Raw genomic sequence first — 27705 nt, forward strand, 5'->3', positions numbered from 1 at the left:
CCGATAGACGGAGATCAGCATTTTGTCCCCCGTTATTCCTTCTTGAACAGCGTGGCATAAGGGAAAGCAGTCTTAGAAATCAGCCTACATTTTAATCCCTCCTCTCCTTCTTAATGGCTTTGGGCAATTAACCTTTCTGAGCTACGTCAGTAAGATAAGGGTAATAGCCACATCCTACAGGTGTGAAAATTAAAGGACGAGATTGACACACAGAAGGCCCTCAAATGTATTCTCCTAACTCAATTTTAAACCCCTGCAATGTAACTTCTGCTCTAACTTCTAATGAAACAAGCTATTTCAAAGGTCACTAATGACCCATAATCACCAAATCCAATGATCTGTTCTAATGCTTCCATCTGTGTCCAAAAAGGAAACCAATGATTCATGTGTGTGTGTGTGTGTGTGTGTGTGTGTGTGAGAGAGAGAGAGAGAGAGAGAGAGAGAGAGAGAGAGAGAAGGAGGGAGGGAGAGAGAAAGGTTGATTTTCTCCTTGACCAAACTCCAGCCAGGCTCCTGTGAGCCCTTTCTTCACTAAGCCTTACCCTGGCCTATAAAGACTTAAACATAGATTCTAACAGATCCATCCCTAAGGTGACCCTAGCCCTGCCTTAAAGAATCTGCCTGCGAAAACTCAAAGCTGCCAAAAGAATTTACCATTTGTTCCAAGGCCTGAAGATAGGGTTTCTGTCTTCCAGCCTCTGTGGGAGGGTAGGGGCCTAACTTCCACAAGCTCCAATTAACAAACCCAGATGGGTGTTACATGGACCAATCCCTCCTCCTTCCAGCTTTTTGTCATTTTTCACTTCCTGACTCTGAGCCCTACCCACCCTGTTCTGTCATTCTCCCTTTAAAACTCCAGTCCCCTCCGTATAAATCAAAGTTGAGTTCAGTTCATGTGGGACTCTCTTTTCTACTGCAATAGTATACTGCTGATTAAAATCTGTCCTGACCACTTTACATGGTGTGGGGCATTATCTTTACACACACACACACACACACACACATACACACACAAGGCAAACGTAGGCTGGGCAGGCACAGATCTCTGTTCCACTTGGGGTCATCTGGGACAGCTCCAAGACTAGGGACTTGAATGAGCAGAAGGCTCTCCCACTCACAAGTCCAGCATTTGCAGCTGGCTGTCAGCTTCAACATCTCCATGGGGCTTCTTCATGTTGCCTGGGCTTCCTCAAAACATGGCTGCTGGGTGCCAAGGGATGTCCTTGTTAGTGACCCAGCATCACTTTTAGTGCATTATATTGATAGAGGCAGCCACAAAATCCTGCTCAACCTCAAGAGAGAAGGAAAACAGACTCTACCTCTAGGTGAAGTTGTGGCAAGGTTCTGGAGCAAAATACTGCTCTTTGGGAAAACTCAATTTGCCATAGTTAATAACCTCCCATCCTATGACTTCATTCTTACCTCACTCTACTTTGTATTAGTCATTTTTATACTTGTCTAAGCTCCCCTATCCATAAACTTCTAGATGGCAAAAACTTAATTTTTGTATCTCAATTTTGTCATCTATGGTGACTTGCAAATTGTTGGCTTACACACAGTTTTGGCCCTAGGCTGTGAGCTAGTTTCATGAATATAATATCCTTTCAATAAAGATGCAATAAATTGAAAGCCTAATTGACAGAAGAAGAGTTGCCTCCATTTCTCTTTACTTCCTATTTCTGGGACAGCTCCATGTTTCAGGTAAAAGAGCCTGAGAATAAGCTCTGACACGTTAGGTAACTGCTGTGAATTATCCTTCCAACATTCTTCAGTCTTCCTACTACTACATGCTACCCAGGACTTGTCCTTGTGTGACTACAAGATGCCAATTAATCTACATCAGGAATATCACTCTACCTTGACCTCCCACAGTGTTTTAGCACATCCAACAAGAACATTTCTCTCTATGTGTAAAATGCTTTGTCATCTCAAATAGATTGTTAGTCCTTTGAGGACAAAGGGCATTTTCTGTTTTACTCCCATGTATTTCTAACGTCCAGAACAATGCCATATATGCAGTAAGTGTCCAATAAACTACTGGGGAGATACCATCCTACTCTTATAGGGTCATTTCTCACTTTTATTCAATTACAATTGATTCTGCATATGAGTCAGAGAAGAACAGGGAAGCAACACTAAAGTAACAAACTTTTATTAAAAGTTTTCTAAGATCGGGGAGCCTGGGTGGCTCAGTCAGTGAAGCATCTGCCTTCGGCTCAGGTCATGATCCCAGCGTCCTGGAATCAAGTCCCACATGGGGCTCCCTGCTCAGCAGGGTGTTGGCTTCTCCCTCTGCCCGCTCCTCTGCCTACTTGTGCACTTGCTCTCTCTCTCTCTCTGTCAAATAAATAAATAAAATCTTTAACAAAAAGAAAAAAACAAAGTTTTCTAAGATTAACTGATTTTGCAAACGGCAATGGGGAAGTAACAGTCTGCTTTAGACTGCGTAGTCAGATTTAAATACAAACATGACAATGAGTTACTACTCCCATTGAATAATTTAGTTGTTTGTATAAAAGTAGGTTGTAAATATTGAGGATTTAAAAACATTTTGTCCAGATCTCCCCCAAATATGATGGCTTTAGCCTGAAACTTAGGAGAACCTGAAGATGAAAAGCAAATATCCAAGTACATCCAAGGGAAATGGAGGTGAAGCTTTTGGAACCTCAAGATCCAAAAGTCTTGATTCTTATCTGTGACTTCCTTCCTGTGGAACCTCTAATTTCTTTAAACTGCATTTCCTCAATTTTGTAAAATAGATACTATTTCTATTGTCAGTCAAGGAATTTTTTAAAAAATAAAACTTCAGAGGTAATATAGTCAGGCTAAAAGAAGTTATGCTTTAGAATATTTTCTTTCTTTTTTTTTTTAAAGATTTTATTTATTTATTTATTTGACAGAGAGAGACACAGCGAAAGAGGGAACACAAGCAGAGGCAGTGGGAGAGGGAGAAGCAGGCCTCCCACAGAGCAGGGAGCCCGATGCGGGGCCTGATCCCAGGACCCTGGGATCATGACCTGAGCCGAAGGCAGACGCTTAACGACTGAGCCACTCAGGTGCCCCTAGAATATTTTCTAAATAGCATGCATATAGAAAACTGGTTCTTAAGGAAGAAAATTTTATTTTACTAAGAATACGTCACTTTAGACAAAATCAACATTGTTTTCCATGGTTGTTAATACTTCTCTTCAACGAATACCCAATTTGAGCTCTATTCTTCATTGAATATGAAATTAGCATAGATAGATATAAACAGGATACAAATATCACATTATCAAATTTCTCAGAGGAATACAGTAAGTATTTTTATTTTACTTTGCTATGATATTTTTATCCCCTAGTTTATTACGGGAGTATTTGATTTGGTCCCTTCCTACAAAGTAATTCAAAATGCTGACCCATGTTGCAATAGTGATTGAGAGTAAGAAGGTTAAAATACAGAAGACAAATTTTTTTTTTAGAAGACACATTTCATGGCTCATGGTGGAGAATATATAAGATACCAGAGATATTCAGAGAAATCTAAACTTTAAAAAAAAAAAAAAAACCAACCCTAGTTTTCCATCTCATTTTGTGCTTAGACTTTGAAATTTTTAACTCAAGAAACCAAGAGATCTGAAAAAAATGACAGGGCTTTCCTGTTTTTCTAGTTCAGTATACAACACTGATAACCGTTTTCATTAAATAGACCTTTGTAATTGTACCGACTTACTTGCATGGCCCCAAGTTACTTGATTTATAAGGCTTGACACAGGAAGGAAGCATTAAGGTGCATAGGAATAAAAGGGCTGTGAATATTACAGAAATATTAAATCAATACACTAATGCATACATTTAAGATGTGAATCACGAATCTCCTCCTGTGGCCCCAACAACCTAAATGTTGATTTTGAAAGATGTCACCAGTTGCCAGGAAAAGTGGAGAGGCCGTTCCAGTGCTCCGCCACTTCTCCATTACTTCTGAGAAAAACTGTCGTGGCACCAGAATGGTAGATGGCCGAGCCTCTGCAGCACCAAGTCATGGAAAGCTACATACACAGATTGCTGCTGTTTAGTTATGCTTCCATGAAGTTTCAGAAGTAATGCAGTGGGTTGGTGATCTCCATAAACCCCCAAGAACCTGGTGCTGGAAAGTTTCCAGTAAACACCACGAATGAACAACATCACTTCATCATACCTTTTAGCCGCAAGACAGACTAACCAGGAGCTGAAATCCCCATGTCAGATACTGAAAGTCAATTAAAAATATTAAGATATCACTGCAATAACAATTTAGGGGGAAAAAAAGATACTATGACAAAGCAGACCACAAATCAATTTCACTGTAGCTAAAGCTCCTTAATAATACTATGCCAAAAGATTGTACATCCAGAGTCATCTGTAATGGGGTGGATATTTAAGGACAATGGGTGAAAACAACTCTCTTGAAGAACATGCATCAGGACTAGTATGGCTCTGCTACAGCATTTGCTGAAACATTTTCCACGGCGGCTCAGAAGCAGCACCTGAGATCACATAAAATGAAAATATTGGTAGTCACAGGACTTTGAATAAAGAACTGCAAAATTAATGAAAATGACATGCATCAGGCAAATTGAGAAGTAATGTCAAGGTGATCTGTATGTAAGTTCTGTAACTTCTGTAAATTCAAACTAAAGAATCTTCCCTGGGCACATATAGTTAATGAGAAAATGTAGTCCGACGAAGTCTGGATAAGGCACTAGCTCTCCAACTCACTCAGATCTAAGCAAAACTTAACACTGTTGTACGTTTAAGGATAAAGGTGACTCGTCAGATTCATGGATTGATGGATAATTCCCTTGGCTATTCTGCGTATTCCGATTAAACTGTTCTAATCAATCCCAACGAGGAACACAGACTTTTCATGTCACCTAACGGAAGAAGACAGTAGAGGAGCCGGCTTTTCTTTTCATGGTTGTTTTCTTTTCTTTTTTTTTTAAGATTTTTATTTATTTATTTAACAGAGATAGAGAGAGAGCACAAGTAGGCAGAGCGGCAGACAGAGGGGGAGGGAGAACCAGGCTCTCCGCCGAGCAGGGAGCCCGATGCGGGGCTCGATCCCAGGACCCTGGGATCATGACCTGAGCTGAAGGCAGCCGCTTAACCGACTGAGCCACCCAGGCGCCCTTCATGGTTGTTTTCTTAAAAGGAAGTAATGCTGGTTCAAAGGACACCATCAAGCAAAGGTCTTGGTGAGGACATCTTCATGCTGCTGCAGATGAAGGGTGCCAATTCCTACAGCAGGGGCTGAGAGAGGGGGTCGGCTCACAAGACGGAGCTATGATTAGAGCAGAAAAGAAATAAAATGACCTTTTGACCTGATCAGAGCCCTGCTTTATTCTCCCGAGGCAGTGCATGCATTTCTCTTAGCTTGTTTAACCACAAATCACCTTTCTGGAAAAATAACGGGTTACCTAGAATAGACTGGAAGGAGATATTTGTCACAACTAAAAACTAAATTCCAGGCACCATAAGGGGAGATCAATGCTTGAATCTGTCCTATTCTTCAGTAACTATTAGTTGATTTCGGCAGTAGAGTTTCCTAAAGTAGAACAAATGAAAATGATTTGATCCAGCAAACTAGTAACAAATGTGTGAACTGCGTTCTAATCAAAGCAGAATAGGAAGATAAACAGAAGCCCATTTGCTCTTCTCATTGTTCTTCCCTCCTGACAGTATAATCAGGAAGAATGTGTCCTTTGATGGACTATGTGCATGAGCTTTGTGCATAAGCCTCGAAGAAGCGTTAGTGGGCACCTCTTCTCCCATATTGTAGAACAAGCCTGCTCGTCACCCTGCTCCCCAGGGCTTGGATTGTGACCTTTAGGACAAGACTAGTGGGAAAGACAGCTGACAGGTAAGGGCTTTTACTTTAAGTATAATCACTTTCTTACATGATACTAGCACATACACATATATATCTTGATAAACAGTCAGCATTTTATTCCGAAAAATAGCGTAAGTTAGATTTTATAGTTTAGTTTATCTTTAAAAGAATTGGACTGCTACTAGGGGAGAAAGCCATTTATTGGCATGCCAGGAGAAATAACACACATACACAAAACACTATAAGAGAGAAAGCTATTACCTTGCAGGCCAGTTGCTTTTCAAACCTTGGAGAAACAAAGCACCATGGACCCATGTTCTGAGGCTCCTCCTGACTCCAAATAAAATCTATAGCAGAAGAAATTTCATTTCAGTACTCCAGGTAAACCTACAATACACACACACTATATATATACAGTATATATGTACATACACAGACACATTATAGCCACATGTACACACATAGGTACATAGTGTATATGTATGTATAGGTCTCTTCAAGTAAATATATGACTTTCCAATATGGCATGGTGTTGCTTTTTTTTTTTTTGACAAATGATAGTCATGTATCCAGCACCTCATTCATGATACAGAACAATTCTATCGACCCCCAAAATTCCCTCGTCCTGGCCCTTTCAAGGCAACTTTCCTACAGCCCCAACCTCTGGCAACCACTGAGGTTTTCTCTCTCCCTATAGTTTTGCCTTTTCCAGAATGTCAGATAAATGGAATTATATGATATGGAGCCTTTGGTTCTGGCTCCCTTGAACTAGCAAAATCCCAAAGGGGGTCCCAAAGCCATAGTTCACTCTCTTTTATTGTTGAATAGTATGCTATTGTAAGGATGTACCCTACATCCTTGTTTATTCATCCACAGGTTGAAGGACATCCTGGTGGCTTCCAGTTTGGGGAAGTTATGAATGAAGCTGCTGTAGACATTTTTCTGTGAACATGTCATTTCTCTTGGGTAAATACCTCGAGTAGACTGGCAACTCTCTGTTGGAACTGACAGACTGTTTTCCAGAGTGGCTGTACCACTTTCCATTTCCTCCTGCAGTGAAGGAGGCTTCCAACTGCTCTGCTTCCTCATCAGCTCTTGATATTGCCAACTTATTGTTTTGTTTTCATTTTAGCCATTCTAATAGGTGTGTAGCCATATCTCATTTTGGTTTCAGTTGCATTTCCCTTATCACTACGGGATAAGATGTTGAGCATCTTTTCATATAGTTATTTGTCATCCCATTCTTTGGCTCAAATCTTTTGCCTAACCAAAGGTCATGAAGATTTTCTCCTTTTTCTCCCAGACGTTTTAGAGTTTTATGTTTTACATTTAGGTCTGTGATCTTGAGTTAATATCTGTACCCAGGGCAGTCTGTACCCACATGTTGAAAAGGCTTGCCTTTTACAGTTATATCGATCTATCCTAGGCAAGAGTATAGCACTGGTTACCTCCAACCTCTCAAGAAATGACAGGTCTTAAAGTGAGAGAAGGGGGGTGGGGCACAGAAAGGGACACCAGGAAAGACAAGGAAACACTGGCTCTAGCATGATTTTTTTTTCATATTTCCAGATTCCAAAAGATTCAGTCTCCTAAGGACCCTCACTGCCCCTGGAACCTCTTTTGATATGAGACGTTGGAACAGGTTTCAGGTATCTAAAACCCAAAGAACCCCACCAAGAACAACGCTGTACCTTTAACATGTTTGTATTTGCTCATCTCTTGCTGTAACAAATCCAGTGGGAAAGGACAGAGTTCCTCTAACCGGATGATGGCAAAGTCATGCTTTTTGGCCTCCAAGGATTCTCTTTGCTTCAGCAGGGCGTAGAAATGTTTGCCGCAGCAGAACACTAGACTCTTGACCCTGTTGGGTAGAATGGAGTGAAGGAGAAATATCTGAAAGAATTGTATCAAAAGAAAGAGGAGACTGTGTAGATGAAAATGCTTCATTACAGAAGCAGGGAGGGGCTCTGCAGTTGGGTTCAGAAACATGCTTTGCCCTGACAAGCCTTCTTCAGCAACACACGCCTCCAAAGCTCAATCTTCCACGCATACTCTAACTTCTGCCCCGTGGATGCAAAGGACTTCTATCAGGATAGAGGAGATGTGGGTCACTTTGGGTTCCTTAACATGAAGTAGGTTTCCCACTAATTAAAATTCTACTGCAGAGTATGAAAACAGATACACATCAAGTTACTTTTTGGGATCCACAGATGAATCGCCAATGACCGGCTTGAATGTTGTTCCTGGTGCCATTTCTTGAAGAGTTGACACAGCTGCCTAAGGAGGGGGAAAAAGCCACAAATCTATCAATGAAAGAAAGGAGCTGAAGATGGCTTGACTTTTAAGGGGTCTTTACCAAGAAATAACATCAAACTTTCCTCCTAGGACCGTAAGTAAACATATGTACTGATAAACACAATATCTTTCAAAAAAATGCCAATTGTGTGTATTTCGGAATAAAATTATTTTTTCAAGATTACGTAAGATTGCCTTTCGTCTGACGCTGCAGCAAAATTTTAAGAATCAAAATTTCAGTTTGATCCCACTTTAGTCTCAATAAAAATATGCTTTCATCTGTTGGAGTCAGAAATGACATTTGTGAACAAAAACAGCTAAACTAGGACAAGGATTTCTGTCTTTAGGATTTTGACTATAATTTATAAGTGAAACCTAACAAGTCAGAACAAGCAAGAACAATACATGAATATTTCTGTGATGAAAAGAAATTTTATTCATGAGCTCAATTTAAGTAAGTACTTGTCTCAAAGAACTTAGCATAGACAACTCTAATACATTTCCCTATAGTCTAGTCCCAAATGGGAATACATTTTGACTGGTCTACTGATACGTAGCCATGCTGATGTGGGATACTGTGATATAATTTAAAAAATTAATATTAGGGGGCGCCTGGGTGGCTCAGTTGGTTAAGCGACTGCCTTCGGCTCAGGTCATGATCCCGGAGTCCCGGGATCGAGTCCCGCATCGGGCTCCCTGCTCAGCGGGGAGTCTGCTTCTCCCTCTGACCTTCCCCCCTCTCGTGCTCTCTCTTTCTCATTCTCTCTCTCAAATAAATAAATAAAATCTTAAAAAAAAAATTAATATTAGGGGCACCTGGGTGGCTCAGTCATTTAGCATCTGCCTTCAGCTCAGGTCATGATCCCAGGGTCCTGGGATCAAGCCCCCCATCAGGCTCCCTGCTCTGCGGGAAGCCTGCTTCTCCCTCTCCCACTCCCCCTGCTTGTGTCCCCTCTCTCGCTGTGTCTCTGTCAAATGAATAAATAAAATCTTTTTAAAAAAATTATTAACTAAAAGAATGAAATAAAAATATGTACTTTATATATTATCTATTGTATATATAATAATCTATTATATATAGATATATATTTATTTTATATCATATATATTTATTTTATTCTTATTTTTTATTTATTCTTATTGCTAAATAATGAATGCTAGAAGCCATCTTTCTCCATCCTGAACCCTTGGTCAGCTCCCACTTCCTAGGGCAGGAATCAAAGGGAGCTGGAGGGGCGCCTGGCTGGCTCAGTCAGTGCAGCAAGTGACGCTTGATCTTAGGGCCATGAGTTCAAGCCCCACATGGGTGCGTAGAGCTTACTAAGAAGAAAAAAAGAAAAAAGGGAATTGGAGTTCAGAGCTGGGTGGAAAATTTCGGTAGAATTTAGGTACCACTTGTCAGGCAAACTCCTGAGTCATGTTTGTCACATGGCAAGCCATCTCTGAATATGCATGGAGAGGGTGGACTTCTGTTCTGCTAGATCACTTGTACCAATAATCTAATTTTCAGTAAGAAATCAGACTTCAATAATGGTGGTACTCACAGTTAATAAAAGGACTTACATGTTTTTTGTTTGTTTTTTTTTTTTTTTTTTTTAAAGATTTTTTATTTATTTATTTGACAGAGACAGCGAGAGCAGGAACACAAGCAGGGGGAGTGGGAGAGGGAGAAGCAGGCTTCCCGCTGAGCCGGGAGCCCGATGTGGGACTCGATCCCAGGACCCCGGGATCATGACCTGAGCCGAAGGCAGTCGCTTAACCAACTGAGCCACCCAGGCGCCCAGGACTTACATGTTTAATGAAGATAGTTAGCTACTTAATAAGAGTAGTTTTTCACTTGAAAATCTATAGGATAGCTGTTGTTATTTTTGGGGGGGGGACAGGAGGGGAGAATCTTAAGCTCCATGCTCAGTGCGGAGCCTGATGCGGGGCTTCATCTGACGATCCTGAGATCATGACATGAGCCAAAATCTAGAGTCGTACACTTACCCGTCAGAGCCACCCAGGTGCCCCAGCTGTTGATATTTTTAAGGTTCCAAAGCAAGGCCTCACTTATTTGGTGTTTTATATATATTAGACATGGGGAGAGGAGTGGACTATTGGGGCCAGAATGTGAACTCTTATTCTCATTAGAAACAGCAAAAAAATTCTCAATAAAATTTCCAATTGTTCACTCAGTACTTAGTTATACATATATATATATTACATTTAATATGATTATACTCCTTTATAGTAACGATTGAGGGAGCAGGTGACACCCTTAGGGGTACAATGAAAGTTGGGTCAAGAATCCCAAACGTACATATTTCTTAGAAATAAATGATAGTAATTTGCATTATGACTTAGCCCCTTTCACACTGCAGTTTCAAAATACCTCTGTCAAAAGAGCCCCATCAGAAAGACTGTGTTAACGGGATTGCATTAATTTTTCCTGAATGTCCTGTGATGCTGCTGGACCCCCGAGGCCATCTCAAAATGTGCATGGTGGGTTCGAGGAACAGTCGGTGGAGCAAGTGAGAATGAGGAGATCAAACCCGTGAACCCTGCCATGGGTGAGAGAATGGGCAGTGCCTTGCCCCAGTACGGGCTCCCAGAGTCGGCAGCAGGGAGAGGCAGTGGAGAAGCACGGAGGGCAGGATTTAAGGAGGCACCCACTCTGGGCTCAGGCAGGTGCTGACCGCCGGTGGACGCAACTCACTCACCGCTTTCAACACCCCTTGATTCCAAATATACATTCTCAAACCTGGTGAGAAGCACAAGGAAGTCTTGAAGAGCCAAATCCTGAATGACTTATTTCACCTCATTTGCCTAGCATCCAAATAAGTGCAAAGGTTTTTTGAATGTTAATCCTAATTAAGACTCTCATATAAAACTGGAAAAAATTCTCGCCAAGGGATAAATATATGCTTAGTGATATTTATTATCTTGAACTCTGCATATTTTTGTGATTTTAAAAAACATATTGTGGGGCGCTTGGGTGGCTCAGTCGGTTAAGCGTCCGACTCTTGATTTCGGCTCAGGTCATGATCTCAGGGTGGTGAGATCGAGCCCCATGTCTGTCTCTGCGCTGAGTGTGGAGTCTGCTTAGGATTCTCTCCCTCCCTTTCCCTCTGCTCTTCCCCCTCCTGCTCACGTGTGCATCCTCACTCTCTCGCTCTCTCTCTCTCCCCCACTCTCAAAAAAATAAAAATAAAAATAAATTAAAAATAAAATAAAAAACATACTGTGTGCTTAACACTTAGTTCAGGTGAACCAAGATAAAATGTACCTTTTTAAAAAAATATTTTATTTATTTATTTGAGAGAGAGCAGGAGAGACAGAAAATACATACCCTTTTAAATGTTACAGCAATAAGCTATATTGTCATAGTGTTTGAAACAGGAGTCTACCCACAGGTAAATCATTTAACAAAAAAAACTCAGTAAAAGCCAATGAATATCACCCTGGTTTTCATCAAAATACTTAGAATTCCCAACTTGCTACTGTCAATATAGTACATTAGACCTGGTTTTCTCTGGTTTTGCTTTCAACAGTTTGTGTTACCCACAGTCAACCTAGGTCCAGAAACAGATGATCTTCCTCCTGACATATGGTCAGAAGGTCACTAGTAGCCTCACCCTATGTCACAATGCCTACATCATTCACCTACTTCATCTCATCGCATAGGCATTTTATCATCTCGCTCCATCACAAGAAGAAGGGTAAGTACAGCACAACAAGGTATTTTTAAAAAAGACCATATTCACATAACCTCTATTACAATATATTGTCATGATTGTTATATTTTATTATTAGTTCTTGTTAAGCTCTTACTGTGCCCAATTAAGAAATTAAACTTTATTATAGGTATGTATGTATAGGAAAACCCTGGTGAATGCAGGGTTTAGTACTATCTGCGACCTCAGACATCCAATGGGAGTCTTAGAATGTATTCCCCACAAATAAGGGAAGGATATTGATGCTTCCACTATTTGCACTTTAAAACTTTTTCTAAAAAATTATTTCTGCTCACAGTGAGACCGAGTGCTCCCTATATCCAGGTTATTCCGGAAAGATTTTTTTTTAAAAGAGAGAAAGCAGTGAGGCCAATTAAAACTAAAAGGATAGGGCGCCTGGGTGGCTCAGTCGTTAAGCGTCGGCCTTCAGCTCAGGTCATGATCCCAGGGTCCTGGGATCAAGTCCCACATCGGGCTCCCTGCTCAGCGGGAAGCCTGCTTCTCCCTCTCCCACTCCCCCTGCTTGTGTTCCTGCTCTCGCTATGTCTCTCTCTGTCAAATAAATAAATTTAAAAAAATCTTAAAAAAAAAAAAAACTAAAAGGATATTTCTGTTTAAATATAATTAGACACAAGGAGAGGTTGGGGGGGATAGGTCAAACAGGTGATGGGGATTAAGGAGTGCACATCTCAGATGAGCACCGAGTGATGTATGGAAGTGCTCAATCACCATATTGTACACCTGAAACTCATGTAACATTGTATGTTAACTGGAATTAAAATTTAAATTTAAAAAGCCAATAAAATTTAAATAAATAAATAAAATTAGACACAGGAAAGAGAGGAAAGTATGTACAAAAATGACAAAAGGACATTACAGACCAATATCCCTGATGAACATGGAGGCAAAAATTCTCAACAAGATACTAGCTAATTGGATCCAACTGTACATTAAAAGGATTATTCACCACGATCAGGTGGGATTTATTTCTGGGCTGCAGGAGTGGTTCAATATCTGCAAATCAATCAACCTGATATACTACATTAATAAAAGAAAGGATAAGAACCATACAATCCTCTTAATAGACGCAGAAAAAGCATTTGGCAAAATACAGCATCCTTTCTTGATAAAAACTCTCGACAAAGTAGGACTAGAGGGAACACACCAACATCATAAAGGCCATGTTGGAAGACCCACAGCAAATATCATTCTCAATGGGGAAAACCTGAGACCTTTTCCCCTAAGGTCAGGAACACAACAGGGATGTCCACTCTCACCACTGTTGTTCAACACAGTACTGGAAGCCCTAGCCTCAGCAATCAGACAACAAAATGAAATAAAAGGCATCTGAATTGGCAAAGAAGAAGTCAAACTCTCACTCTTCACAGATGACATGATACTCTATGTAGAAAACCCAGAAGACTCCACCAAAAAATTGCTAGAACTGATACAGGAATTCAGCAAAGTCGCAGTATATAAAATCAATGCACAGAAGTCTGTTGCATTTCTATATACTAATAATGAAGCAGCAGAAAGAAAAATCAAGGAATCAGTCCCATTTACAATTGCACCAAAAACCATAAGATACCTAGGAATAAATCTAACCAAAGAGGTAAAAGATCTGTACTCTGAAAACCATAGAACACTTCTGAAAGAAATTGAGAAAGACACAAAGAAATGGAAAAACATCCCATGCTCATGGATTAGAGGAAGAAATATTGTTAAAATGTCTACACTACCTGGGGTGCCTAGGTGGCTCAGTTAATCCCCTGCCTTTGGCTCAGGTCATGATCCCAGGGTCCTGGGATCAAGCCCCAGGTTGGGCTCCCTGCTCAGCAGGGAGTCTGCTTCTCCTTCTGCCCCTCCCCTACCCCAGTCCATGCTCTTTCTCTCTCCCTCTCTGTGTGTCTGAAATAAATAAATAAAATATTTTTTAAAAATGTCTATCCTGGGCGCCTGGGTGGCTCAGTTGGTTAAGCAACTGCCTTCGGCTCAGGTCATGATCCTGGAGTCCCGGGATCGAGTCCCGCATCGGGCTCCCTGCTCGGCGGGGAGCCTGCTTCTCCCTCTGACCCTCCCCCTCTCATGTACTCTCTCTCATCCTCTCTCTCTCAAATAAATAAATAAATCTTTAAAAAAAAAAAAAAGCTATAAAAATGTCTATCCTACCCATAGCAATTTACACATTCAGTGCAATTCCTATCAAAATACCACCAGCACTTTTCACAGAGCTGGAACAAACAATTCTAAAATTTGTATAGAACCAGAAAAGACCCCGAATAGCCAAAGTAATGTTGAAAAAGAACCAAAGCTGGAGGCATCACAATTCCGGACTTCAAGCTGTACTATGACGCTATAGTGAAATAAGTGAAATAAGTCAGTCAGAGAAAGACAAATACCATATGATTTCACTCATATGTGGAATTTAAGAAACAAAACAGATGAACATAGGGGACAGGAAGGAAAAATAAAATAAGATGAAAATAAGAGAGAGAAACCAACCATAAGAGACTCTTAACTGCAGGAAACAAACTGAGGGTTGCTGGAGGGGAGGGGGTGGGGGGATGGGGTAACTGGGTGATGGGCATTAAGGAAGGCATGTGATGTGATGAGCACTGGGTGTTCTATGCAACTGATGAGTTACTGAATTCTACCCCTGAAACTAATAATGCATCATATGTTAACAAACTTGAATTTAAATAAAAATTTTTATTTATTTTTTTTTTTTTTTAAAGATTTTATTTATTTATTTGACAGAGAGAGACACAGCAAGAGAGGGAATACAAGCAGGGGGAGTGGGAGAGGGAGAAGCAGGCTTCCTGCTGAGCAGGGAGCCTAATGCAGGGCTCGATCCCAGGACCCTGGGATCATGACCTGAGCCGAAGGCAGATGCTCAACGACTGAGCCACCCAGGCGCCCCTAAATAAAAATTTTTAAAAATGACAAAAGGAGAAAAGCTTCCTAACTAGCTTTTTCTACTTACAGGGAACCTGAGTAACATCTTCGGAGAAGCAACGATGAGGGGTTTTCGGAAGTTCCGGACCATCTGTCTCCTGAGCAAGTGGAAATACTGTGCAGGAGTAGTCGGGTGCACCACGAACATGTTCACTGTGTCTCCATCTACCCCCTCTTCGACGCTGTCACACATCTGAGGGAGAAATGGAAGAAAGGAGCAAATGTTCAGGTTATCGCATTCAATCATAATGACCTGGGCTGTCCTAAGGGAAAGACATCTGTATACTGATAATTCCCAAACCGCATCTTCTGCATAGATATGTATGGATCCTGTATTTCTTCCCCAAACTGTAGTTTTGTGTTTGCATCACACATAGTCTTTAATTTGCCTGCAATTTATTTCTGTATTCTAATTTTTATAAAATCATTTTTCTGTATTTTTACCTATCAATATAACTGTCCATCTATCTACTGTTCTATCTACCTTTCTACTGATCTGTCATCTAGTTGTATGTTTTATCTGCACATATGCCAAAATCACTAATGATATTCACATACTAAGGTGATGTGTACAGGTATCTCCATTTACTCTGAAATACATCAGAAGATACTACAGGTTTATAGATAGAAGGATGATAATGAGTAGATGTGATAAAACAAGTATAGTATAATAAAATATTAATGGTAGAATCTAAGGGGTTGGCATATGAATGTTCACTGGAAAATCTTACAACTTTTCTGTATGTTTGAAAATTTTCATAATAAAATATTGGAAAGCCATATGCATAAAAAGACGTAGGTTAATGATCCTTACCAACGAATAACTGTGGATATTTCTGGGTGGTTACTTAAGTTTTTTTTTAATGATCATGAATCATTTTATAAAAATACTATCACTACTTGAAAAAAATTTTAGGTAAAAATACAGATTCCTAGGCCCCACCCCGAAGAATCTGATCTGGTGTTGGTCCCTGTATCTCTATTTACAAAAAGCTCCACAGGTGATTCTGACGATCAGCCTGGTTTGGGAACCCCGACCTTTGCCATACAAGAACCACGTTAATGGCCATAAAACCACGACGCTGGTGTACCCAGATATCACGTTGATAAGGAATATTACGTTGCATTAAATCTGTGTCTCAAATACTCCAAGGTCTTACAGTTTGAGGTGTGCATGAAGTATCTACAGGAGGTAGCTCTATTTCAAAGCACCTCGGAAGCAGGAAGCATTTCTTGGAATCCAGAAGGCATGGGACATACCTGCAGGAACCGCTCTATGCGGCAAGAGGAGTGGTCGGGTCCAGCCCCGTCGTACCCATGGGGAAGGAGAATAACGATGCCGCTCTGTAGGAGCCACTTAGCCTCCCCTGGAAAACCACGTGACAGGGAGTAAGAACTCTCTGAAGCAGGAACAGAACAGCCTGATGTGACTTGGGTAGTGAAACAAATTGAGTTTGCTGTCTGATCCCCTAAAATCATTTCCATTCCATGCACTTTCCAGCAGTGTTACATGCTTCAGAGGAAAATATCCACCCTACTGGCTGAAACCCTATAGGACATGCTCACTGAACGGGCTTTAGCAGATGAAGACAAATTAAAAGGGGAATGTCCCAGTTTCAAGGACAGCATGTGTCTCTGATTCCAGGTGGCTCTTGCCTTTCCTCTGGCACCACTTACAACATAGGTCACTGTCCTCAGCCTGAGGGAGCAGGCACTTGAGGACGGCCTCTGGAGACATGTCAAAGCCCAGTCTCCTCAAGGCACTTTTCTTCCCTTTTTTTTTTTAAGTTCTTATTTATTTATTTGTCAGAAAGAGCAAGTGTGAGAGAGAGAGCACAAGCAGGGAGAGCGGCAGGCAGAAGGAGAAGCAGGCTCCCCACTGAGCAGGGAGCCCAATGCAGGACTCGATCCCAGGACCCTAGGATCATGACCTGGGCTGAAGGCAGACACTTAACGGACTGAGCCACCCAGGCATCCTGGCACTTTTCCTTCCTTACAAGTACAAGGTTACAGAGAAACACAGCAAAGGGAGGCCTGAAGTGTACAAATTCCAAGCGTGGTTCCCCCAGAGAATGGGGTGACAGGGACTCACACTTGTACTTTACTACGTACCTTTGAATTTTACAATAAGCAGGTTCTGCTTTTGTAAATGATGATTAAAAACAATAAAGATGCACAACTACCAGTTTTCAGATACTTGAATATCCCTGGGTTGAGGGAAGTGGATTTTCAAGGCCGCCATTCGCTGACCACAAATCCTCACTAATGTCTCCATTGCCTGCTTGGTATTCATGTCACAGCTGCTCAACATGCCCCAAGCGCAGACCCGAAAGTCCATTGCCTAGGAGCTGGTGGGTACATGCCCTGCTCCCTACTGCCAAGCACACTCCCCTGGAGAAGGTGCTGCCTACAGTCAGAGTGGCCCCCAGCCCTCTGGCAGCGTTCGTAACCATCCCATAGCTGCCAGGCCCCAAAGGATGGCAGGGCAGCCCCCCAACTCTCCTGAGGGGCTGTGTTACAGCATCTCATAAGCAGCTATGGCCCTGTCCATTCATTTGTCCCCAAGGGGCTAAGGCTGTGCCCCACATGCACATGCCAACACCAACCTCCAGAGATGAACGTGTCAAAAATGATCTGAGCACCATTGAAGAAATCACCAAACTGAGCCTCCCAGAGGGGCAGTAACTTGGGGCTTTCAATGCTCATTCCATATTCAAACCCCAGGACAGCTTCTTCTGACAAGGGGCTGTTGCTGACCTGATGCAAAGGAAGAGAACAGAAACACTGTCATGCAAGGAAAGGTGAGACAAGAATCAGTAAAGCATCACAAACCTCTCAAAAGGGAGGAGGGGCACAGAGGGGAGCTTTCTTTCCATTCATCTCCGCATTTCTTGGAGAAAGGAGATCTGCTCTCTGTGAATGATGCATTTGGGGAACGTTGGCACAGAGAGAAGGAGGGGAAAGAATGGAATATGGGCATTAATGATTTTCTTTAAAGATAAGCAAAATTAGGGGTGCCGGGTGGCTCAGTTGGTTAAGCATCCAACTCTTGATCTCAGTTTGGGTCTTGAGTTCAGGGTTGTGAGTTCAAGCCCCATGTTGGGGCCTACTTAAAAAAATAAAAAATAAAAAGTTATTTAAAAATTTTTAAAATGATAAACAAAATTAACTTCTCAGATAACCTATCTTTATTGCTGAGAGTAAAACTGTGTCATACAAGCTTTAAAAAAATGTATCACAAAACAAAGTCGGGGGAAGTTACCAAAAGTAAGCCTACCTTTGGTTAGAATCCACTATTCTAATATCCTATCTGCACAATAAAGCAAAAGAACCATCACGACATGTTAAGATAAAAAAGAAAAACAGAACATAAAATTAGATCTCTGAGGAGGCAAAAAAGACAGGACAATTAAATGCAACACAATTCTACTCAGTCAGAGGATAACATGAGTGGATCTAAGGGTACCATGCTAAGTGAAATAAGTCACACAGAGAAAGACAAATACCATATGATTTCATTTGTATGTGAAATCTAAAAAAATAAGAGAAATGAAAAAACGAACAAAAGCAGAAACAGACCCATAAATACAAAGAACGAATTGGTGATCGCCAGGGGAGGGGGGGATGGGCAAAGTGGATGGAAGAGAGACTGGGAAGTCCAGGCTTCCAGTGATGGAATGAATAAGTCACGGGGTGAAAGGTACAGCACAGGGAATATTGTCAATGGTAGTGGAACAGCGTAAGGTGACAGATGGTAGCTAGACTTGTGAGCGCATCATGGTGTTGTACACCTGAAACTAATACAACATTGTGCATCACTCTACTTCAATCAAAAAAAAAAAAAAAAAGAGGGGCACCTGGGTGGCTCAGTCATTAAACGTCTGCCTTCGGCTCGGGTCGTGATCCCAGGGTCCTGGGATCGAGCCCTGCATCGGGCTTCTTGCTCAGAGGGAAGCCTGCTTCTCCCTCTCCCATTCCCCCTGCTCATGTTCCCTCTTTCACTGTGTCTCTCTCTGTCAAATAAATACATAAAATCTTTAAAAAAAAGATAAAATAAAAAATAAATAGAAATAAACACAACATGATTCTGAATGGGGTTGGAGGATGAGATGGTAGTCACATTTCAAGGTTCATTTCCTGACGTGGATGGTTGTACTGCGTGGTGGAGGAAAAGGTCCTTGTTTGCGGAAACATGCATTCAGAGCAGGAGGTGAGCAACCTGGTATTTCCAACTTGGTGTCTCAAATGTTTCAGAAGGAGAAAGAGTTCCTTTTGTATTGTACATCGAACTTTTTTGTAATTTCATCTTTGTTTCAAAATGTTTCTAAAAGATATTTGTAAGTCATGTATTTATAGAATATTAGTTGGCAATAAAAAGGAATGAGGTAGTGACAGGTACCACTTGGATGAGCCCTGAAAACATGATGCTAAGAGAAAGAAGCCAGTCACAAAAGGCTGCTTATTTATACGATTCTATCTGTACGAAAAGTCCAAAATAGGCAAATCAATGGAAAGAGAAAGTAGATTAACAGTTGTCAGCGGCAGAGTGGAGGAAGGCATGGGGAGACTCCTACTGGGTATGGGATTTCTTTCTGGGGGTGATGAAAATGTTCCGAGACTAGATAGTGGTGATATTTGCAGCACTCTGTGAATATACTAAAAACCACTGAATTGTATACACTGAAAGACTGAATTCAAAAAGTTGTATCTCAATAAATCTTTTATTTATAAAAAAACTCTTGAGGTGCCTAGGAGGCTCAGTCAGTTAAGCATCCTACTCTTGGTTTCAGCTCAGGTCATGATCTCAGGGTCGTAAGATCTAGCCCCGGGCCGGGCTCCGCGCCTAACAGGGAGTCTGCTTGAGATTATCTCTGTCCCTCTCCCTCTGCCCCTTACCCTGAGAGGGCAGATGTGCACACTATCTCTCTAAAAACAAAACAAAACAAAACAAAACAAACAAAAAACTCTGTGAAAAAACTACATCTCCACTATGACTGCAAGTATAAAAATTTGTGATTTATATGGTTAAGTTACTCAGTGACAATATAGAAAAATAAAAATAGATGATTTATTACCATGGTTAGGATTGTGTATAATTTGTCTTTTCTGATTTCTCTTTTGATTTCAGTTATAATCTGTATGTTACATTAATTTTAGAAGACAGCTACATTTCTCAGATTCCCGAGTGCATTGTAAATGGGCTTTAGACTGGAATCCACACCTTCTGTCTGTCCTCACCTCCTCATCTGTCTTCCTACCTGAAGCTGACATACCCACCCATGTTCTAAATCCATTCTTCCTTTCTGCTTCTTCACAAGCTTCATCACCTAATGCCTGTTTTCTGAACCCCTCCTCACTGGCTTTCCCCTCACAGCAGATAGAAATCAATAGCTCAAAAATGCAACGAGAAACATTCCCCTGACCCATGCTCTACAGCTGTAGCTTCCTTTCACAGTTAAGCTTCTAGAAGAATTATCTAATCCACTTGTCTCCAGTTCTGTAACTCCTGTTTACCCATCAAGCTAGTGCAATCCAGCTTCTGTTCTCACCACTCCATGAAAACAGCTCTATGTGAGGTCGACCCTTGACCTTCCAGTTGCTAAATCCAATGGCCATGCTGTTCTTTCTCATCTATGACTTCTCCCTCCTTCAGTTCATGACACAGCGACTCCCAGTTCTCCTCCTGCCTTTCTGAATGCTCTTTTGGGAAATACTTTTCCTCTGCCAGCACCTTAAAAACTGTTTTTCCCAAGACCCTATCCCTTGGCCCTCTTCCTGTTCTGCTCTCTCCCAGGGAGATAATCCCACCCTGTGGTTTCAAACATTTCTACACCCTGATGATGTCCAAACGTGTATCTCAAGACTAGATTCCTTCTTTAACTCCAGAGATACGTATCTAATTGCCTTTCTGTAATGGACAAAAACTTCTATGTTCTTCAGCCACCTCAAAGGCAAATGTCTAAAACTGAATCCATCATCTTTCCTTACCAAACCCGTTCCCTCTCATTACTCTATATTTCGGTGAATGCCACCATCATATAGCAAATGTCCGAGTCAGGAAGCAGGAGAGAAGCAAGACTAGTCTTTCTCCTCCACTCCCTACATCTACCACTAAGTCCTATAGCTCTTCTCAAATCTGGCCCCATATTCTGTCTGCACTGCTACTGCCCTAATTCAGGTCCCTGCGATTTTCTGCCTAGACAACTGAGAAGCCTCCTTAGAAATTGTCCTTACCTCAGTAAAGCTGGGACAGAGAAACTGTCCAAAATTCTCATCCATCTTCAGCTTCCCAAGTACCATCAGGAGGGCTCTTTCTGATACAGAAACCTGATCACCTGTTCAAAATTCCTCCAAGGTTTCCAGCTTCCGTTACATTCCAAGTCTTTCACAATGTGGGGAGTCTGGCCAGTCTCCTCTTCCTTGCCCCTGTACCCACTTTGCAGCTGAATCTCCAGTCACATGAAGCTATTTGGAGTTCCTGTCCTCTCACTTCACAGGTTTTGTGTGTATGATTGTGCCCACCTGGAATGTCCTCCCTGCACGCATCAGACTAGGCAACTCCTCATGTCCCTCCAGCCCCAGCTCAAATCTGCCTTCCTCTCCCAAGCTTCTCCTGATTTCCCAAGTAGATTTGCTGCACCTTCACCTATACATTCAATGTACTTTATAAACTTGTATACGCATATCTACCTTCATGTCTTGGATTTATTAATGCTTTTATTTATTCCCAAATGCACTTGAGGTGGCTCATGATATACATAATATACAATGTGATAATGTAAATGTAAGTAGAGAGAAAAAAGATAAAGATTGAGACACAGAACAGAGGGGACAGACAACCTGGTGACCTACAGACACCAAGGGTACCATGGCCTTCACCCCTTCCTGGGAGCCAGTGCTGACTGGGGAATGCCACACGATTGCAGAACTCATGGTGCATATACAAGACAAACCACTGCTCAGTGAGCTGCAACCACTCTCAGGACCACGAGCAAGGAGTTCCTCCCAGGGTCTTCATATAAAGGACATGCTATTAGATAATTAATGAAATCTTTGACAGCATCCTCTTAGTAGATGCAAGGCATTTACTTGGGGCTTTCTAAATAGTAATAGTCAAAATGAACTGATACTATGTATCAAGTCACAATTCAGAGAAGGACATGGGGGTGGCAGGATACTTCACATTTCAGTATCTAGATCCCTAATCTGACTTGATCCGGGGTAGATTTCAGACTAATGCAAAGAAAAGATGAGCTTCATGTCCTTTTAAGTAATTGTTCTGGAATCTTGCTTTTGACAAGCTAATTTTTTTAAATATTGAGTATCAGTAAACTCAAGATTATACTCAAACAAATGACTAGAATAGGAAGAAAGATTACATGACACTAAGCATACCTTGAAGGTTAATTTAACAAACATCATGTGCCCAGCACTACGCTAGCTATTAGAGAGATAAAAATGAAAAGACCCAGCCCCTGCCTTTGACTCTAATGACTAGAGCTCAGTGACTAGCACATAGAAGTATATGGTAATAGATATATTTGTCAAGCCCACTAAACCTTAGAAAATAAGGTAACCTTGAGAAAGCTGGGCATTTTTTAAAAAATAAGCTCTATGCCCACTATGGTGCTTGAACACATGACCCAAAGATCAAGAGTTTCACGCTCTACTGACTGAGCCAACCAAGTGCTCTTGGGCTTTTTTATTTTTTTTAATAGGCAAGAAATGCTGACTTATTATCCACACCTTTGGCTTCCTTTAATGAATTCAGCAACACACAGATTACAACGTCACTTCTGGATTGACAAAATGAACATCCTTTTGGGGGCGCCTGGGTGGCTCAGTTGGTTAAGCGACTGCCTTCGGCTCAGGTCATGATCCTGGAGTCCCTGGATCGAGTCCCGCATCGGGCTCCCTGCTCAGCGGGGAGCCTGCTTCTCCCTCTGACCCTCCCCCCTCTCATGTGCTCTCTCTCTCTCAAATAAATAAATAAAATCTTTAAAAAAAAAAAAAAAAAAAAAAAAAATGAACATCCTTTTGACATTTACAAGACTACAGATAAGTAGATGGAGTAACAGCTCTAGTCTACTCACTAGTATGCTCCTTCCATCCCAAGTGTATAGACCTCCATTCTCCACCCATTCAGCACCCTTTATTTCAAAAAGGATTGAACCCATGTTGCTAATGGCAAGATTTCATTTTTTTTTATGGCTGAGTAATATCTAGATGGTATAATGCTAGGTGAAATAAGTCAGTCAGAAAAAGATAAATACCATATGACTTCACTCATGTATGGAATGTAAGAAATGAACAAAATGAATGAAAAGAAAAAGAGACAACAAACCAGACTCAGAGAACAAACTGGTCATGACCAGAGGGGAGGTGGATAGGTAAATGGGGGGAAGGAGGGATGGAGGGATGGGGGGATGGGTGAAATACATGAAGGGATTAAGAGTACACTTATCTAGATGAGCACCAGGTGATGTATGGAAATGTTGAATCACTATATTGTATATCTGAAACTAATATAACACCATGTTAATTATACTAATTAAAAAAAAAAAATTGAACTCAAAGTTGCTAACATCTGCTTCTAGTTGCTTTAAGAATCCTGTAACTATAATTATTGGCACATGGGTTTTACAATAAATTAAAAAGACATTCTACCTCTAGAAACCCCTTCTGATTAGGGTCCATATGGTTCAGAGGGATATAGGTGTCATCGGTCTTCTGGCAAACAACCATTGCGTGCCTCTGACTAAAAGTTCCACGGCCAACATCTTGCCCACTCAGACGCACATCAAAACCTTAAGCAAACAGGTAGGAAAAAAGAAAAATCCAGATTCCCATGAATAACTTAAGTATTAACAAGGCATGGTGACTCTGAATTCTTACACATCAGCTCATCCTGAGAATTTTCCTTAGCAAAGAGATTATCCTTATTAAAATAAACCTCTCCTATATTCAAAAGTCTGTGTAAGGTGAGAATATACAAGAGTGGAGAGTCATCAACCACTCTACAATCTTTAGAGGAAAATATCTTTAAAACTCATCCAGCACAGAGCCCTTTGGTTTCCCAGCAAGAAATGTTCTGCCATTTATTCTCTGATGAAGGTTACCAACATGACTAAGATCAAATTATATTGTCGAAAAGTTTAGAACCTCTCTAGTCGATGAAAATGACAGGAGATAGTTCTAATTCAAAACCTCAGGGGTCACATATAACAAATGTCATACAAAGCACTCCCTACCAGGTGTGCAGCTAACCAGAAACTTCTTACCCTGAGCAAGTAATGAGCCCAAGGCAAGAGCTTCTGCTGTGGCCCAGTCTAACTTTGTTCCATCCATCACTTTCTCCAGTCTGGACTGCAAAAAATGGAAGGGGAGGAAAAAAAAAAAGAGACACTTTTAAGAGTCTACCCCCTTTTTCACACTGAGTCCAAAAAATGTAATGCAACAACAGTAAGTATCAAAAGCACAATGTTAAGTAAAAGAGTAAGTGCAGAAGGAAACGTAAGAGGATGATAGCAGTTCTAGGTTTTCAACCAGGCAAAATAAGCAGGCGCTTGGGTTAGTGGTTAACCTGTGCATGAAGGAGAGGAGATGGTGTCAGGGAGGGCACAAGGGAAACTATGTCTAATATTCTAATTCTTCAGCTGGATGGTAAGTACATAGATTGTTTTAAGATTGTTTTAAGAGTCTCTATGCCTGGGGCGCCTGGGTGGCTCAGTCGGTTAAGCATCCAACTTTTGGATTTGGCTCAGGCCATGATCTCATGGGTCATGAGATCGAGCCCCTCCAGGGGCTCCCTGCTCAGCGGGAGTCTGCTTGGACATTCTCTCCCTCTTCCCCTCCCCTCCCACCTCAAATAAATAAATCTTAAAAAATAAAGTCTCTTTACAGACAATAGTAACCTAAAAAGGAAGTTAGGATTACAAAAATCATCCAGAGGACAGTGCCTTCATTCAAGTTTAAGAAAGGCAAAGGCCTTTGGCTCCTTGCTCCCCCACTTTCAGCATGGAGAGTCCCACGTTCTAGGAAACTCCAAGGCACAGGCAAACCAAGACTTCAATCTGTATTTAACCTGAGACAATATGTAAAACTGAGACCTGCGTAAGGGTCTAAACAGTCGCCTTTGGGGTATGCGTGTTGACTTTTATTCATTTTTATTTAAGCTACCCCCCAAAATGAAAGTGTTTTCTGCTCACTGGTCAGAAAAATCAAAACAGGCATTCCTGTGCCGCCGTATCTATGATAATGGGCACGCAGTCCACATGCATGTGATGTATTAAACATGTATGAATAAATAAATAAATGGAGGGAAATGAGAAGTAGACCAAATCTGCAATGACTCTCAGGACCAAACCATGTGTGTGTAGGAAGGGAAGAAGAAAGAAAAAAGGAGAAGGGGACAAATCGGAGTTCAGTGACTATCAGTACCAAAACATCACCAGGATCGGCTCCCAGAACCTGGCAACCCACAATCAGTAACTCTCAAATTCGTTAGCCAACCGAAAAGACCAGATCAGTGCCGATTTCTTTGCTGCACGAGACAGTCACTGGAAATCGTAAGGCTCCCTACCTGAACGTACATCTTCAGAAGGTGACTGTGCATCTGGAGGTCCTCTGGCACCTCCACGGACTTCCCGCCAATAAACCGCAGGAGGTCGAGGGGCACACCCGTGTCCCAGGTGCTAATGCAGGCTGGCGGCTGGACCAGGCCCTGCCAGTGGGCCTGCAGGTTGGTGGCCAGGGGGCTATAGTGTGCCATGTTGGTTAAATGGTTATTTAACTTCGAGTAGTAGGAGGATTTGATTTCCAACACCTCTTCCTGGGTCATGAGTCCATTGGCAATCAGGTGTTCTGCATAGGTGTCTGGGATGCTCTTTCGGGCTCTGTCCAGGAAACAGGGGAGAAAAGTCCATCTGATTTGCAACAATTGAAGAATGACAGACACAGTCATTTTCAAAGGTATCACAGGGCATCATCAGCATAAGAAGGCACACAGGGCACGTTCTGGAACTAGACAGCGGGGGTGGTTGCACAACATTGTTGAGTGTACTAGATGCCTCTGAATTGTTCACTTTAAAATGATCCATTTTATGTTATGTAACTTTTTTGTTACATAAAGCTCATGAGTTTTATGTAATGTAAATTTTTTGTTTAAGGCAATGGTGAGTAACAACCTCTTGCAAGTAAGCAAGAAAAAAACAAATTCCTCTTTATAAGCTTTCAGCTACATCAAGGTAGAAATAATTAGTAGAGTTTCTCTATGAATTGGTACATTCTGGACAGTTACTTATAAGACTGATCTACGTTGTCTACCCCTTTATTTCAAAAAGTATTGAACTCAACGTCACCAACATCTGTTTCCGGTGGCTTTAATAATCCAGTAACTATAATAATCAGTATCTCAGTTTTACAACAGTAATAATGCCACTCTATGTTCACGTAATACTTTAAACTACAAAGTTTGCTCACATACTTTATCGTATTTAGTCCTGACAAAAGTGAGAGGTAGACCAGATAGATTTTTTTTAATGGGGCCCTGAGCCACACCAAGCCACTCAGCATCTAAATTCAAAGCTAAACAGAGAACCCAGACTTGTTCTTCCAAGAGCAGTCTGCTACCTATGACCAGAAAGACCTGTAAAATGTCACTCAATTTATTCCTCTGCTTTCATTTATACCTATGAAGAAATAAGGTGGGGAAGGGGCTCTGTTGTACTCTCTAGTATCAAAAAAAAAAAAAATTCCAAAGTAACACGTTCCTCTCTGTCACATTAATCTTCTATTCCACTGCTGTCCAGCAGAAATATAGTATGAGCCAATGTGTAATTAAAAATTTCTTAGCGGTCACATTAGAAAAGGCTTAAAAAAAATAGGTGGAATTAATTTTAATAACATATTTATTTAACCCAATTGATGCAGAATATGGTCACTTCAATACTTTATCAACATAAAAATAACTATTGAGATAGTTTACATTTTTCTTGTCAGATGAAGTCTTTGGAATCTGGTGCGTATATTACACTTACAGCCCCTCTCCAGCAGGACTGGCCACATTTCAAGTGTTCAGTAGCCACGTATGGTAGTGGCCTCCATATTGGATGGCATGGTTCTCAAGATTCCTTATAATCCATCATATTACCTCTTGCCGAGGCACCAAGTGAATCATGGAGGATCTGCTTCTGGTCCTGTCGATGGTATACTAAGTAGCTTCAGGCTACAGGCTCTGCCCAAGTCGTCCTACTTCAGTTTCCCATCTGCCAAGTGGGGTTGGTAAATTGCCTTTGTTTATTCCATGAGCAAACGAGTAGAGGTTGAAGAATATGGGGAGCTTTCCTGGGACCCATAGGGTGACCATCCCAGTTTGCTCAGGACTGTCCCAGTTTTAGCACTGGAAGTTCTGTGTACCCGGCAATCCAGGGAGTTGGTCACCCTACCTCAGAGTGTCTAATAAAAATAGTAAAAATAATGTGAGCACTATGGGGACGAGGGGATCTTCAAAGGAGGTTTAAAATTGTACCTGATGATTTTGTACATGACTGGGTTGGTGAAGAAGGGCTCGTCCAGCTCGTTGTGGCCCCACTGCCTGTAGCATAACAAATCAACAATCACATCCTTCCGGAAATGGCGCTGGTATTCAAAAGCCAGCTGTGTGGCACGGACCACTTCCTCTGGGCTGTCTCCATTGACATGGATGATGGCGCAGCCCACAAGCTTCCCTGAAACAGAGAAGACAGATGAAACCAGCCAGCTATCCCCAAACGACATTAGCCCACCTCCAAGTCCTGTTGCCTGTGTGGGGAGGCAGCCCACATACTCAGAGGTGATTTGGCTGGTTTGTTAAGAACCTATACTTTGGAGTCCAGCTGACAGGAATGGGGT

General features: G+C 41.5%; 1 protein-coding gene across 1 annotated transcript in view; it reads right to left on the bottom strand.

Moving 5' to 3' along the window:
• Window positions 1–5094: 5094 nt before the first annotated feature.
• Window positions 5095–27705, bottom strand: part of DHTKD1 (dehydrogenase E1 and transketolase domain containing 1) — a 49433-nt gene continuing 26822 nt past the window's right edge. The window contains exons 7-17 of the mRNA XM_021696696.1: window positions 27344–27542; window positions 25397–25709; window positions 24096–24180; window positions 23482–23621; window positions 17421–17571; window positions 16075–16181; window positions 14843–15007; window positions 8043–8125; window positions 7540–7709; window positions 6110–6195; window positions 5095–5299 (exon numbers count right to left, since the gene is read on the bottom strand). Coding sequence (XP_021552371.1) covers window positions 5198–5299; window positions 6110–6195; window positions 7540–7709; window positions 8043–8125; window positions 14843–15007; window positions 16075–16181; window positions 17421–17571; window positions 23482–23621; window positions 24096–24180; window positions 25397–25709; window positions 27344–27542 — 1601 coding nt within the window. The 3' untranslated portion in view covers window positions 5095–5197. The remainder of the gene's footprint in view (window positions 5300–6109; window positions 6196–7539; window positions 7710–8042; window positions 8126–14842; window positions 15008–16074; window positions 16182–17420; window positions 17572–23481; window positions 23622–24095; window positions 24181–25396; window positions 25710–27343; window positions 27543–27705) is intronic.

This window comes from Neomonachus schauinslandi, chromosome 5 (assembly GCF_002201575.2).
Source record: "Neomonachus schauinslandi chromosome 5, ASM220157v2, whole genome shotgun sequence".
Classification (NCBI taxonomy): Eukaryota; Metazoa; Chordata; class Mammalia; order Carnivora; family Phocidae; genus Neomonachus; species Neomonachus schauinslandi.